This window comes from Amphibalanus amphitrite, unplaced genomic scaffold (assembly GCF_019059575.1).
Source record: "Amphibalanus amphitrite isolate SeventyFive unplaced genomic scaffold, NRLGWU_Aamphi_draft 001076F_arrow, whole genome shotgun sequence".
Taxonomy (NCBI): Eukaryota; Metazoa; Arthropoda; class Thecostraca; order Balanomorpha; family Balanidae; genus Amphibalanus; species Amphibalanus amphitrite.
The window spans coordinates 80,394-96,101 of record NW_024882570.1 but is presented as its reverse complement, the minus strand read 5'-3'; the positions used below and the strand labels follow the sequence as shown (position 1 = coordinate 96,101).

At 50.6% G+C, this 15,708-nt stretch overlaps 1 protein-coding gene across 1 annotated transcript; it reads left to right on the top strand.

The window, feature by feature from the left end:
* The first annotated feature begins 372 nt into the window (after positions 1-372).
* LOC122369830 (neuroparsin-A-like) lies at positions 373-2,039 on the top strand. The gene is made up of 3 exons (XM_043344890.1): positions 373-548; positions 798-900; positions 1,409-2,039. The coding sequence occupies exons 1-3, from the start codon at positions 490-492 to the stop codon at positions 1,553-1,555; spliced, it is 309 nt and encodes a 102-aa protein (XP_043200825.1). The 5' UTR covers positions 373-489; the 3' UTR covers positions 1,556-2,039.
* The last annotated feature ends 13,669 nt before the right edge of the window (positions 2,040-15,708 follow it).

Genomic DNA, 15,708 nt, shown 5'->3' with positions numbered 1-15,708 from the left:
ACAAAGCTATTGTCAGTTCCGTGGTCTGTCATCATCAACAAAGCGCAGTAGGTAGGTACTATTGCAGAGTATTGGAGCACCGTATGTTCCTCTAGAAAGAGCGAAAAGTCCCGCTGGTTTTTCCGTCGCTTCAACTCAACAGTTTGCCATGAATGACGCTTTTGCCAAAGCCACCTTGGACTCACCCCTGGCCGGCGCGAGCAAAACATGTTTGCGGCGGCGCGGGGCTGTCGGTTGGGCCCACAAATTCTGTGGCCGTGTAATCAGAGTGGTCATCTGCAGCGGCCGGCGCGCGCCGTCACCGCGCGAACTTTGCCCCGCGCCGCTCCGAGCGGTCACCAATGGGAGCCGGCCGGCGGCGGGGGCGCGGGCGGGGGCGGGGGCGGGCCGCGGCCGCCCAGGTTAAAACGGACCGGCCACTGGCCACTGTATCAGTTGTCCTGTGCTGCGTGCGTCGGCTCGTGAGAACGATCGGTCCGTGAATCCAAAATGCAGATCTCCACTAAGTACCTGTTTGCCTGCTTGCTGGCCCTGGTTTTCCTCTGCAGGTAAGCACATCTCAAAGCCATCGATTATGTTTAGTTTTCTCATTGGCAATTTCATGGACTGCGCTGGAATTTTATTGTATCACGGACTCCTTGAAGCAGCGTAATTGTAATTTATCCGTAATCGGCGCAGTCCTTCCCTCGCATCTGAAGAGTGCTGGAGGTTTCACGCCTTGTGCTGGCCACCCTCTGTCATACGTGGCCGCCGAGCTCTCCGCCAGTCGTCAGCATGGTGTACTGTCTCTGCTTCAGGGCGTCATCGGCAGCCTCCGCCTGTTACGGCATTAGAAACGTCAACCCCAAAGACTGTTCGTACGGCGTTATCGAGTACTGCGGGAAATACATCTGCGCAAAGGTAAGCGACGGCAACGTGCTCCACCAACTCTTTGGGGCGAAAAGACGTGCTTAGTTTCTTTTACCATAATGTAATTTACCATCGTAGACTCATCATGCTACAAGGGAATAATCAGAAAAGTTTTGCGTCTGCCTATCCTAGATCTGGCGCCGATCTAGAATGTTCCTCAGTCTGGGCCGTGTTACAAAACCGGGCCGGCGGCTGGACAGTTGCACACATCGCGTGCTGCACGGCGCGCCTGGCTTTCCACTGTTGACACGCTGGGTTCACACCGTGGCTGTCAGGGTCGGCGTCCGTCCAGCCCCGAAATCCTAAGCGGAGTCCGCCGTGGCAGGGATACTCTGGAACCGTGTGTGCCGTGGAGCCGTGAGCCGTGTTATTCCGCGGCCGTTAAATTCAGATTGGGGTGATGCTGAAGCTTGAGTATTTCCACCAGTGACCCTCGTTAGCAGATCGACCATCCAGCCCTGAAACTCAGCGACTGACGTTCGCCTTTCTCCATCCACAGGGTACCGGCGCAAAGTGCAGCAACAACCGCTACAGCCCGTTCCGCTGTGGCACCGGCAACTTCTGCTTGTGCGGCCGCTGTCAGGGCTGCTCACTTCACAACGTGAGCGACTGCTACCAGGAGACAACCAACTGCTTCAGCAAGTGATGCAGCCGACTGATGCAACTCTCCGGTCGGCGCGGCGGCGAGGCGGGGTAGCAGGCAGCCAGCGCGGGACAAGATGAGCTCGCGCCTTTACTGATCTCAGCACGGCGGCAGACCGCTGCCGGCAACTGCAGCGGCAGCGGCGGCGGCGGGCGGCCGCAGCACACGGGCCGGCCCGGATGACCAAAGCACGGCGCAGGTGTTCGCCGTGTCGGCACTGGCCCACCGGCCAGCTGGCAGCCTTAAAGACGACTGTGTCTCTGTGGAATGTCTCATTGGTGCGTCGACTACATTCCACTGTTTTTCTGTGGTATTTTGTCCTTTATTGAACTTCTCTAGCGCTCATAAGCCATTGAGCGCAGAGAACGTCGGGACAGCCCCGTCCCGTGGACGAGAATATCTTTATTTATTTGTGATATTGTTGGTCGAGCTGTTGCACAACAAAGATGCTGTTGACATGACAAATATACAAATGAAATTGTTTTAATTGGCGTTGTATTCTCTCTCACCGAAAATAGGGCAAAAGCGGATGTAAGAAAATGCAAGGTTCGGGATCTGGACCTCTATAGACTTCGATGTTGCTGTATAGGTACCCGCTACTTACGAGTATACATAAACCGTATTCGCTCTACACGCACATTGTGCATCACATGGATACAGAAATACACTCAATACACAGACGTCTGTGGCTTAGAATTATTTACCCAGTCTATTCAATATAACGTTTAGTGTCTATAAATTCGCACTGGGAGCGTAAGGCAAGTTGCAGCCTTGGCGATGGCTACATTTTTTTTTGCGTTCACGCCTGACTCAACGCTAATAACTTACCTGCAGCAAATCAATGACACTGCAGTGCCTATAGAACGGATGGAATTAAGTATGAAAGATAGGCATGTCAACTCAGATGTGTACAGGACGCTCCAAGGGCAATGTCAGCTATCGTTAGCATACAGATGCAACAGACAAAGCAGACACAGGTCTCGCACATTAGGTTAAACAGAAAATGCAGAGTTCAAAAGTGCACCAGCATGCAGTCACCGATGCGATCTAACATTTCATGACATTTCACCTATGACATTTCGCCGATGTTTGGTTAAGCGCTGTGAGACTTCCGACCAGCAACAGCGCGTTATAGCAGAGGGTGGCTGCTAGTGCAGCGGTGGCAATATCGTAGCTGCAACCGCGGCTGACGCAACCGTGCTAAACATGGCGCGGCACACGCACCCACGGCATATGCGGCGCACATATACTCGCCCCCACAGTACCATCGCAGTGCTTAACTATCTCGGGTTTGCGGTCTCAGCTGTACTTATGAATATGGTTCAACTGTAGATGGTGCAGTGTTTCCCACGGTCCGCTGCTTTTCAGTGCTTGAAGGCGTCACCCTAACTGTCCGTGGCGAAATAACCCGTTACGCCAGGCGAGTGCGCGGCCATAATTCGCGGCTATGGCACACACTGGCATGGCGCTAAATGGAATCATAAGCGTGCATCGTCTGCAGGGAAATTGGCAGTCATATATGGAAAAGTCACAAATAAGAGAACGGCTAAAAACTTTTCCGATTTGTTGCGAATAGTAGCCGGAGGCTGGCTGCTTCACATGGCTCGTTAATTTGTCAAGGCATGATTGAGCCGGCATGTAATGGGCTAATCGGAAAACATTAATGAGGAAAAGTTAAAGTTACAGGCTTTATCATCGTTTGTTTTCACCATAAAGCTTGAATAAAACTTGCTTTCATATCTTTGAAATATCGTCACTTATTTCACAATTCACAGCCTTTGGACGTTCTTCCAAAGGACGGCTTCCCACTCCAGTGGTGTAGACCCAACTGAAGGAGAAATCACTGAGTTGAGCGAACAAAGCGTGCTATTATCAACCCAATCACATGGATTTGAAGGGTTCTGACGTGCTGATGAAGACGAATGCTCTGGATGGGGATGTCGAAGGTACATTCAGTGAATTTTCGCTAATGAGGAAATCATGTGGTTTCAGAGTTACGGCATTTGTAAATCTATATTACTATTTGAGGTGACGTAGTTTCTGTCTATTACGAAGGTCGCGACATGGTGCTACGTAGCGCGGGTTACAGGTCACACCGTTGCACCTACCGCGCTGAAGTTTGCGCAACTCATAGAACAAGGATGGACAACGTGCCTTTGATGGGTCTCAGCTCGATCGGATCGATAGCGAGCGCGTGGCGCGTGCCCAAAAAGTGCAAATTCGCGTCATAGACTTTACATGTATTAATCGGCTGGCAAAAACGGGCGAAAACAGCCAAATTTGCCCGACACGGGTCCGGTCCCGGTGCAATATCTCGGTAACCGTGGGCCCGACCGGTACGGGGAAAACAGCATCGTGTAGAGAATCGAACGGGCTATCGAATGGTGTGCGGTGCAGGGGTTGGCACGCGCCACGTGCACCGGGGAGGACACTTTCTTTTGAAAAATGGACGTTTTGGACGGATTTTGGAAGTTATATTAATTTCAGGTGATCGTCAGACGGAATGAGTTGAAACAGCGCCTATTAGCAATAAAAATGTACCGTCTCTCATGGAAAAATTGTGAAAAGCTAATTGATCAAAAACAATGTGGAAAAAATCGCTGAATTAAATGGTATTTGTCCAAATTGTGCCACTAAATAATTACACGGATTTTGCTGATTAACCTGATACGTTTGACAATTGAAAATGCTATCATTGGAAAGAGCATTCAATTCTCTCCAAGATCCAATCATCACGTTTGCATGACAAGCAACAGTAGGGGAAGCCGGGGGAAGCCCGGCATAGTAAGCTCTTTTTCATTTTTATTACATACCATACGTGCTGTATAAAATGTTGATATCCAGCTAGCTAGCTAAGTTCATTGGCCGTGTTTTCCCAAAAATTCGGTTTCGTGGAATAAGTATAAGGTTGAGAAAATCGAGTTTTAAAAAAGTGTTGATTTTTCTGGGGTAAGCCCGGCATAGGGGTAACGCCGGCCACCTCCCCAGCGCTTTACAACGAGTTGATGAAACCATTATGTGTTTTCCAAATATTAACGGAAAGTGAAATATTAAGGTACTGGTTAGCTCTGAACATCTTAGAGTTTATGTCACTACTGGTATTTTAGCTAGCGTCTACTACATATACAGTACAGGTCGATGAAAATCGTGATGCAAAATTGACAAAAAAATGTGCATTTCAAAATTCCTTAAAATTTATTTATCTCTTTACCTTAATGCATCATATTGCATATCATTCGACTCGGCTGATGAAGAAGAACACAACGACACCATTTTTGAAGCTCTAGCTTCATTGTCTGTCGCGTTATCTGCAAAAACGTAGTTTGACCCTAGTTGACCTTAAGTGACATGACTGGCTTTGTCTATGATAACATGTTTATTTTCGAAATTTATCTTTGATCTAGGTGTAAACCAAACCTGCTCAGTACCTTTTATCTCATGGAAAACAGTGGTTTAGTGGCATCGCTCTCGGTTGGGGGTAAGCTTGGCCACTCGTCCGGGGTTACCCCAATGTGCTAATTTTTATTTTAGAACAGCGATATTCGAAAAAAATGTCATACTTAAGCCAGCCTGCCTTGTCACCCCTCACTACAAACACTTAAACGGTCCTTACATAACATTCGTATAAATATTAGTACTGTATGGTATAACATTTACAGTGCAACATATCTCACTTTTTAGCTAAAAACCCTTAAAATATCATTTTTGCGCTATAACTTTAACAATATGCAATTTTTGTCAGCCTTAACTTTTTTGCTGGCGTCAGCTTAGCTGCCACGCTGTAAGGACAAACAGTTGAGCATTTTATTGTGAATAATTTAGCCGGAAACGGGGTGGCCGGGCTTCCCCCGCGCCCGGGCTTCCCCCGGCTTCCCCTATTCTTAAAAATATAAATGTTTCAAACCTCTGCAAAACGATTTTTAGTGAAAACTAGAGGTACAGGTTTACGCGATAACTGTATGTTTTGATTTATGTTATGTTACGGGTGCATTAGTTTGGGTGATTGACTTGTATTTTTAGATGCATTATTTGGATAGATTTGGGTAGCTGTTTTTAATTAAACTGTAAGGGTTGGTGATAGGTGCGGGGTGTTCAAGTGTTTTGTATGTTAGGCCCTTTTTGAACTTAACCCTACCCCTACCCTACCCTACCCTACCCTACCCTACCCTACCCTACCCTACCCTACCCTACCCTACCCTACCCTACCCCTACCCTACCCTACCCCTACCCTACCCTACCCTACCCTACCCTACCCCTACACTACCCTACCCTACCCTAACCTACCCTACACTACCCTACCCTACCCTACCCCTACACTACCCTACCATACCCTACCCTACCCTACCCCTACACTACCCTACCCTACCCTACCCTACCCTACAATCCCCTACCCTACCCTACCCCTACACTACCCTACCCTTCCCTACTCCTACACTACCCTACCCTACCCCTACCCTACCCTACTCTACCCTACCCTACGCTACCCTACAATCCCCTACCCTACCCTATCCTACCCTACCCTACCCTACAATTCCCTACCCTACCCTACCCTACCCTACCCTACCCTACCCTACCCTACCCTACCCTACCCTACCCTAACCTTACACTACCCTACCCTACCTACCCTACCCTACCCCTACACTACCCTACCCTACCCTACAATCCCCTACCCTACCCTACCCTACCCTACAATCCCCTACCCTACCCTATCCTACCCTACCCTACCCTACCCTACTATTCCCTTCCCTACCCTACCCTACCCTACCCTACCCTACCCCTACCCCTACCCTACCCCTACCCCTACCCCTACCCCTACATTACCCTACCCTACCCTACCCTACCCTACCCTACACTGCCACCGACAATCCAAGTTTCAGCTAAATCGGCCCAGAAACGGCTGAGATATTGCAAGAACAAATTTATTGTATTTACTGGCGAATCCCCTTGGCGAGCGGTGCCTTGTGTCGGCCTTCGTTGTCAAAGGTCAATGACCTGCCGGCTCCGATGCTTTTGACTCAGTTTTTAAGCGAACAACTGAGCCTAAAGCACGTGCCCTCTGCTCGGCGCCGGTCGCGGTCCCACCACGTGCACACCGCTGAACCTACACCGTCGAAAATTTAATACGACAAATGAGTGCACGCGCTCGACTTGGCGTGAAAAGTTCATCCCCGTAGCCCTCACCGTTCCCGAGCAATGGCCTGTTTTTGCCGATTCTAATGCTAACCCTATGGCGCACATGAGCACGCGCCACGGGCGCACCCCCGGCCGCATCGTGCCCAAAATTTTATACGACCTGTTTTATTACGTGACCCACGAGTCGTGAAAATTTCACCCTCGTGCGTCAATCGACGGCGCCTTAATACGCCTTTTAGGGAGTAACCCCGACGGCGGCGGACTTTTTAGGATTTATAATATAGACTAGAGGTACAGGTTTACGCGATAACTGTATGATTTGATTTATGTTATGTTACGGGTGCATTAGTTTTGGGTGATTGACTTGTATTTTTAGCTGTATATTATTTGGGTAGATTTGGGTAGCTGTTTTTAATTGAACTGTAAGGGATGGTGATAGTTGCGGGGTGTTCAAGTGTTTTGTATGTTGGGCCCTTTTTGAACTCAACCCTACCCTACCCCTACCCCTACCCTACCCCTACCCTACCCCTACCCTACCCCTACCTTATCCTACCCTACCCTACCCCGTACCCTACCCTACCCTACCCTACCCTACCCTACCCTACCCTACCCTACCCTACCCTACCCTACCCTACCCTACCCTACTACCCTACCCTACTCTACCCTACCCTACCCTACCCTACTCTACCCTACTCTACCCTACCCTACCCTACCTTACTACCCTAACCTACCCTACCCTACCCTACCCTAATACCCTACCCCTACCCCTAAACTAACCTACCCTACCCTACCCCTATCCCTACACTACCCTACCCTACCCCTACCCTATCCTACTACCCTACCCTACCCTACCCTACTCTACCCTACCCTACCCTACCCTATATCTTACCCCTACCCCTACACTACCCTACCCTACCCTTACACTACCCTACCCTACTCTTACACTACCCTACCCTACCCTACTCTTACACTACCCTACCCTACCCTACCTTTCCCTACCCTACCCTACCCTACCCCTACTCTACACTACCCTAACCTACCCTACCCTACCCTACCCTACCCCTACCCTACCCCTACTCCTACCCTACCCTACCCTACCCTACCCTTACACTAACCTACCCTACCCTTACACTACCCTACCCCTACCCTACCCTACCCTACCCTACCCTACCCTACACTACACTACCACCGACAGTCAAAGTTTCAGCTAAATCGGCCCAGAAATGGCTGAGATATTGCAAAAACAAATTAATTGTATTTACTGGCGAATCCCCTTGGCGAGCGGTGCCCGGCGTCGGTATTCATTGCCAAAGGTCAACGACCTCCCGGCTCTGATTTCGCTCAGGTTTGCAAGCGAAGAAACTGAGCCTAAAGCACGTGCCCTCTGCTCGGCGCCGGTCGCGATTCTAATGCTTACCCCATGGCGCAGATGAGCACGCGCCACGGGCGCACCCCCGGCCGAATCGTGCCCAAAATTTAATACGACCTGTTGAATTACGTGACCCACGAGTCGTGAAAATTTCACCCTCCTGCGTCAATCGACGGCGCCGCAATAGGCGTTTTTGGGCGTAACCCCTCCTGCGTAACCCCGACGGCGGCGGACTTTTTAAGATTTATAATAGTAGACTAGAGGTACAGGTTTACGCGATAACTGTATGATTTGATTTATGTTATGTTACGGGTGCATTAGTTTTGGGTGATTGACTTGTATTTTTAGCTGTATATTATTTGGGTAGATTTGGGTAGCTGTTTTTAATTGAACTGTAAGGGATGGTGATAGTTGCGGGGTGTTCAAGTGTTTTGTATGTTGGGCCCTTTTTGAACTCAACCCTACCCTACCCCTACCCCTACCCTACCCCTACCCTACCCCTACCCTACCCCTACCTTATCCTACCCTACCCTACCCCGTACCCTACCCTACCCTACCCTACCCTACCCTACCCTACCCTACCCTACCCTACCCTACCCTACCCTACCCTACCCTACTACCCTACCCTACTCTACCCTACCCTACCCTACCCTACTCTACCCTACTCTACCCTACCCTACCCTACCTTACTACCCTAACCTACCCTACCCTACCCTACCCTAATACCCTACCCCTACCCCTAAACTAACCTACCCTACCCTACCCCTATCCCTACACTACCCTACCCTACCCCTACCCTATCCTACTACCCTACCCTACCCTACCCTACTCTACCCTACCCTACCCTACCCTATATCTTACCCCTACCCCTACACTACCCTACCCTACCCTTACACTACCCTACCCTACTCTTACACTACCCTACCCTACCCTACTCTTACACTACCCTACCCTACCCTACCTTTCCCTACCCTACCCTACCCTACCCCTACTCTACACTACCCTAACCTACCCTACCCTACCCTACCCTACCCCTACCCTACCCCTACTCCTACCCTACCCTACCCTACCCTACCCTTACACTAACCTACCCTACCCTTACACTACCCTACCCCTACCCTACCCTACCCTACCCTACCCTACCCTACACTACACTACCACCGACAGTCAAAGTTTCAGCTAAATCGGCCCAGAAATGGCTGAGATATTGCAAAAACAAATTAATTGTATTTACTGGCGAATCCCCTTGGCGAGCGGTGCCCGGCGTCGGTATTCATTGCCAAAGGTCAACGACCTCCCGGCTCTGATTTCGCTCAGGTTTGCAAGCGAAGAAACTGAGCCTAAAGCACGTGCCCTCTGCTCGGCGCCGGTCGCGATTCTAATGCTTACCCCATGGCGCAGATGAGCACGCGCCACGGGCGCACCCCCGGCCGAATCGTGCCCAAAATTTAATACGACCTGTTGAATTACGTGACCCACGAGTCGTGAAAATTTCACCCTCCTGCGTCAATCGACGGCGCCGCAATAGGCGTTTTTGGGCGTAACCCCTCCTGCGTAACCCCGACGGCGGCGGACTTTTTAAGATTTATAATAGTAGACTAGAGGTACAGGTTTACGCGATAACTGTATGCTTTGATATGTGTGATTAACGGATGCATTAGTTTGGGTGTAGAAACTTGCATTTTTATTGGTATTATTTGTTAAGAAGTGGGTAACTGCTTTTAATTGAACTGAACTAAGATGCATGCGAGTTGTTCGAGCCCTTTGTAAGTTAGGATGTTACTCAATTCAACCCTACCCTACCCTACCCTACCCTACCCTACCCTACCCTACCCTACCCTACCCTACCCTACCCTACCTACCCTACCCTACCCTTACACTACCCTACCCTACCCTACCCTACCCTACCCTACCCCTACCCCACCCTAACCTACCCTACCCTACCCTACCCTACCCTACCCTACCCTACCCTACCCTTACCCTACCCTTACCCTACCACTACCCCTACCCCTACACTACCCTACCCTACCTCTACCCCTACTCCTACACTACCCTACCCTACCCCTACACTATACCCTACCCCTACACTACCCTACCCTACCCTACCCCTACCCTACTCTACCCTGCCCCTAACCCTACCCTACCCCTACCCTACTCTACCCTACCCCTAACCCTACACTACCCTACCCTACCCCTACCCTACCCTATCCTACCCTTACCCTACCCTACCCTAGTCCCTACCTTACCCTACCCTAACCTACCCTACCCTACCCTACACTACCCTAACCTACCCTACCCTACCCTACCCTACACTACCCTAACCTACCCTACCCTACCCTACCCTACCCTACCCTACCCTACCCTACCCTACCCTACCCTACCCCTACCCTACCCTACCCTACCCCTACCTACCCTACCCTACCCTACCCTACACTACCACCGATAGCCCAAGTTTCAGCTAAATCGGCCCAGAAACGGCTGAGATATTGCAAAAACAAATTTATCGTATTTACTGGCGAATCCCCTTGGCGAGCGGGGCCTTGTATCGGCCTTCGTTGTCAAAGGTCAATGACCTGCCGGCTCTGATGCTTTTGACTCAGTTTTTAAGCGAACAACTGAGCCTAAGGCACGTGCCCTCTGCTCGGCGCCGGTCGCGGCCCCATCACGTGCACACCGCTGAACCCACACCGTCGAAAATTTAATACGACAAATGAGTGCACGCGCTCGACTTGGCGTGAAAATTTCACCCCCGTAGCCCTTACCGTTCCCGAGCAATAGGCTGTTTTTGCCGATTCTAATGCTAACCCTATGGCGCACATGAGCACGCGCCACGGGCACACCCCCGGCCGATTCGTGCCCAAAATCTAATACGACCTGTTGAATGACGTGACCCACGAGTCGTGAAAATTTCACCCTCCTGCGTCAATCGACAGCGCCGCAATAAGCCTTTTAGGGAGTAACCCCGACGGCGGCGTGGGCGTGGGCGGCGGCGGACTTTTTAAGATTTATAATAGTAGACTAGAGGTACAGGTTTACGCGATAACTGTATGTTTTGATTTTTGTTTTGTTACGGGTGCATTAGCTTGGGTGATTGACTTGTATTTTTAGATGTATTATTTGGATAGATTTGGGTAGCTGTTTTAAATTAAACTGTAAGGGTTGGTGATATGTGCGGGGTGTTCAAGTGTTTCGTATGTTAGGCCCTTTTTGAACTTCACCCTACCCCTACCCTACCCTACCCTACCCTACCCTACCCTACACTACACTAACCTACCCTACACTACCCTACCCTACCCTACCCTACCCTACCCTACCCTACCCCTACCCTACCCTACCCTACCCTACACTACCCTACCCTACCCCTACACTACCATACCCTACCCTACCCTACCCCTACACTACCCTACCCTACCCTATTATACCCTACCCTACCCCTACACTACCCTACCCTACCCTACCCTACAATCCCCTACCCTACCCTACCCTACCCTACCCTACAAATCAATCCCCTACCCTACCCTACCCTACCCTACCCTACCCCTACACCACCCTACCCTACCCCTACACTACCCTACCCTACCCTACCCTACCCTACTCTACCCTACCCTACGCTACCCTACAATCCCCTACCCTACCCTATCCTATACCCTACTCTATCCTACCCTACCCTACCCTACCCTACCCTACCCTACCCTACCCCTACACTACCCTACCCTACCCTGCCCCTACACTACCCTACCCTACCCTACCCTACCTCACCCCTACTCTACCCTACCCTACCCTACCCTACCATAAGCGTAACTTTATATCTCTTTGTGGGTGCTCAAGCACCCCCAATCCTGAGCTCAGCACCCCCTGCCTTCTTAAAGCACCCCCAGCCTCCTCAAAACATTCCCAGCTGACTCAAGGCCCTCAATAATCAGAATGTCCATCTCCTACTTCCTAGTACTGTAATGAGCCCAGTGAATCATGCAAATACTATGCTTCCTCAATTCAGTGACTAAGAGAATATACATTAAATAAATCACCACAAATTAAGATGCATGATATTTGTGTTAACATTACATCTGATATTATCAGGGGCCCGGGAACGATTTTCAAGTTGAGGGGGGGGGGGGCGAGCCTAAAATACCTGACATGATGCATATAAAACAGTGGCATAGCTAGGGGTGTAAGGGGACACGTTTCCCCTCCCCCCATCGGGTTCAAAGGGACTCTTGGGTCCGAGAGGCCCTGCGGCGCCATTTGACCGCCGAGGGTTAACGATGGCCATATTTCTACTGAAGGGCCCCGTGGGGCTCTTTAGAGCACCTCATGGGCCCTAAATAGCCACACTAAGGTCTCCATAAGGGCCCCACGCCGACTTCTGAGGGCCTCTTGCGGCTTTTAACCCTCGCCGGCACAGGCCATTTTGAGTCCTTCGACGGCACAAGGGGGGGGGGGGGGTTGGTACGACCCCCCCTCGCGTTTGGCCCCTGATCGAGCTAGAGCTTCGCGGAAAAAACGAGCGTGTTGCCCGTCACGAGAGGAAGCCAATGATACCCAATTTTAAGGTCCTAGGTCATCGGGTGACCTTCCAGGTCAGGTCAATGACCCGAAAACCGGGAAAATCGGGACCTGTTAGAAAGTCGTAAACTGTGGCTGTTATGTGGTTTTCCGGGGTGCTGATCACGAATATCGTGTTAGTTTTGATCAGAGATGATGTCTTTAAGCATTTAGACCAGGTCAGGTCAGGTCAGGTCAACCGGTAGGGGTTGTGACGGGTATTCGTAATACGTGTCAACCGCCTCGGACAGCTTCGTAACATGTTACGAAGACACCAAAACTCCTTCGTAAATGTTCAAATGGTTGATAAATTCGAATTCAGCTCCAAAAACTAGCCTAGAAACATGTAAAACTCGAAAAAGTGAACCGAGGTCACCTCAGTAAAAACCGGTCTGTGCTTGTAGCGTCCGGTTACCGAGTACCCTCGAACACTGTTCGCCAACTGTCTATAGATTTCGAGGACTTGGAGTGCCAGATTCAGTTCATGTACACACGGTTTCCACGTGCCACACTGGTGATTACTGGTGACTTTAACAACTGTCTCCTCAAGACAAGGTCTGGCAACTCGCTGAGTGAACTGTTAGCCACATACGGTATATTTATCGCCAATGTAAAACGGCCCACCTACCGTCCGGCGGGCAGCCTCCTCGACATAATCGCTACCAGCCAGCCAAACCTTGTGCGCCGTGTGGGCGTCACCCGATGTCACTACGGTGGACCACATGATTTTACGAGAGTGTTGTTGGCCCGTGAGTATCCACCTGCAAGCACTACCGGCTCATACGTGCTCCGACGCGCGTTAGCGAGAGTGGATGCTCCGGCTTTCAATCTTCAACTCTACGAGACGAGCTGGACCGCTGTTTTCTGCTCTGCTACAGCTGACGACAAGTGGCGCCAATTTCAGCAGATCTTTGTGGGTCAGCTGGATACCGTGGCTCCGCTGAGGCGTGTACGCGACAGGCAATGTACTGCGCCCCCTGTCACGGCCGAAACTCAGCAGCTGATGCGGCGCCGCCGAGCAGCCCTCAGCGCGGGCGGCCGCGCCGAGTATAAGCAGCTGAACCGCCAGTGCCGCTCGGCTGTGCGTAGAGAGAGTCGAGAGCGGTACGAGAGGGAGATCGCGCGTGGTGATCGCGGTGGGCTGTGGCGAGTGTTACGACCTGTAATTGGCTCGAAAAAGCAGCAGTGCGAGATACCGAGCATAACCGCTGACGCACTGAATGACTATTACGTGTCAGTGGGGCCTACCACTGCTGCTAGTGTGCCACCTCCGACCGCAAACGTGCCTACCCGGCTCCCGCGAGTGTCAACATGCTCTTTTTGTGTGGAAACGGTGGACGCAGACACGCTATATACCGTGCTTCTATCTATGAAACCGTCCAATTCAACTGGAGACGATGGCATTAGTGTGAGCATGTTGCAGAAGTTTTTCCACGGCGTAAGACATGCGTTACTAGATGTTGTCAACTTCAGTTTGATCTCTGGTGTGGTCCCACGAGCGTGGAAACATGCGCTGGTGACACCTATCCCTAAAGGAAAGGTTACAACCAAGCCGTCCGATACACGCCCCATTTCTATTCTTCCGGCTATTATGAAGCTCGTAGAACGCACTGTTCAGACCCAATTAACAACGTACTTAGAAGAAAATCATCTTCTTGCTGATGCCCAACACGGTTACAGGAAGCAGCGGTCTACAGAAACCGCGCTTCACGTAATAACTGATAGGGTTCTTCACGCAATGGAAAACGGCAACATATCAATTTTGGTCTTATTGGATTTGTCCAAATGTTTTGATGTAGTACCACATCAAAATTTACTTCGAAAACTTGCACTGTATGGCATTGACACGAAATGGTTCAGCAGTTATTTGTCTGATCACACTCAGCAGGTTAGGCTGTGTGCCGGTAAAGGACGGAACGTACTGTCGCGCTCACGAGAAAATAACATTGGTGTTTTTCAAGGCGGAGCGCTATCATGCGTCATGTACATGTTGTATGCCAACGACCTCAGCCTCAGTGTCTCAGATGATGTAACAATTGTCCAGTATGCAGACGATACACAGCTGTTGGTCAGCGGAAAGAAACGTGACGTGCAGCGAATGGTGGTCTGTATGGAGAACGCCTTACACCGTATGTATCAGTGGTTTTGTGCTAACGGCATGATGCTTAACACAGCTAAGACACAAATGGTCGTATTAGGTACACCAGCGATGCTGCGCGACCTGCCCTTAGTCTCCCTTCACTTTTGTGGCACTGTTGTTGCTGAGTCGCGAGCCGCCAAGAACCTGGGTGTTTACGTTGACCGCCATCTCAACTATGAAACGCACATCGACAATGTAACTAGAAGGTGCACGGGCATTCTTATTGCTCTGACTCATGCACGTCACGTGATCCCAAGAGTGACACTGAAATCCATTGTCGAGGCACTTGTCCTTTCCGTGTTACGGTATTGTTTGTCAGTGTATGGTTCGTGTGGCATGACGCAGCTTCGACGTGTACAAAAGCTTGTCAACTTCTGCGTTCGAGTAGTGACGGGCAAGAGGCGATATGACCATGTATCTCAGTCCCTGGAACAACTGCAGTGGCTCACTGCTGAGCAGCTTGTGATATATCACACTGTGTGTGCGGTCGAGCGGGTTATAGTTTCAGGGCAGCCTGAAAGCATCATGGCGACTATTGGTCTGCGGACTGATCAGCGCCACAGCCATAACACGAGGCAGGCCAGCCTGTACACGCTCCCGACTATCCGAACTGAGGCAGGGAGGAGACGGCTGTGCTACCGAGGAGTAGGGCTACTGAACAGTGTCGGTGTGGAGCCCGGAACGTGCGGGTTCCGTTCTGCGGTCAGACGCGCTGTTAAGTCGCAGTAGGGTATACCTGACTTCATCATGTGCGTGATTGTAGCTGCCAGCTGGTATGTCTGTTTCGCCGTGTCCACAATGTTTTAATTCGCTTACGTGAACTAGTGAAAAGCCATTGTTTTATAATGGATCTTGTTCGAATACATCTATCTATCAAGGTCACCAAAGGTCAATGACCTGACCTGACCTTCAGGTGACCTTGACACCCACCCTAATGCATGGGAGCAACATCAAATCACATGTTTGAAC

Coding starts and splice junctions, on each gene's coding strand:
- LOC122369830 (XM_043344890.1), top strand. CDS start 490: ATGCAGATCTCCACTAAGTACCTGTTTGCCTGCTTGCTGGCCCTGGTT. Junction 549..797: donor GCCCTGGTTTTCCTCTGCAG/GTAAGCACATCT, acceptor TCTCTGCTTCAG/GGCGTCATCGGCAGCCTCCG. Junction 901..1,408: donor GGAAATACATCTGCGCAAAG/GTAAGCGACGGC, acceptor CTCCATCCACAG/GGTACCGGCGCAAAGTGCAG.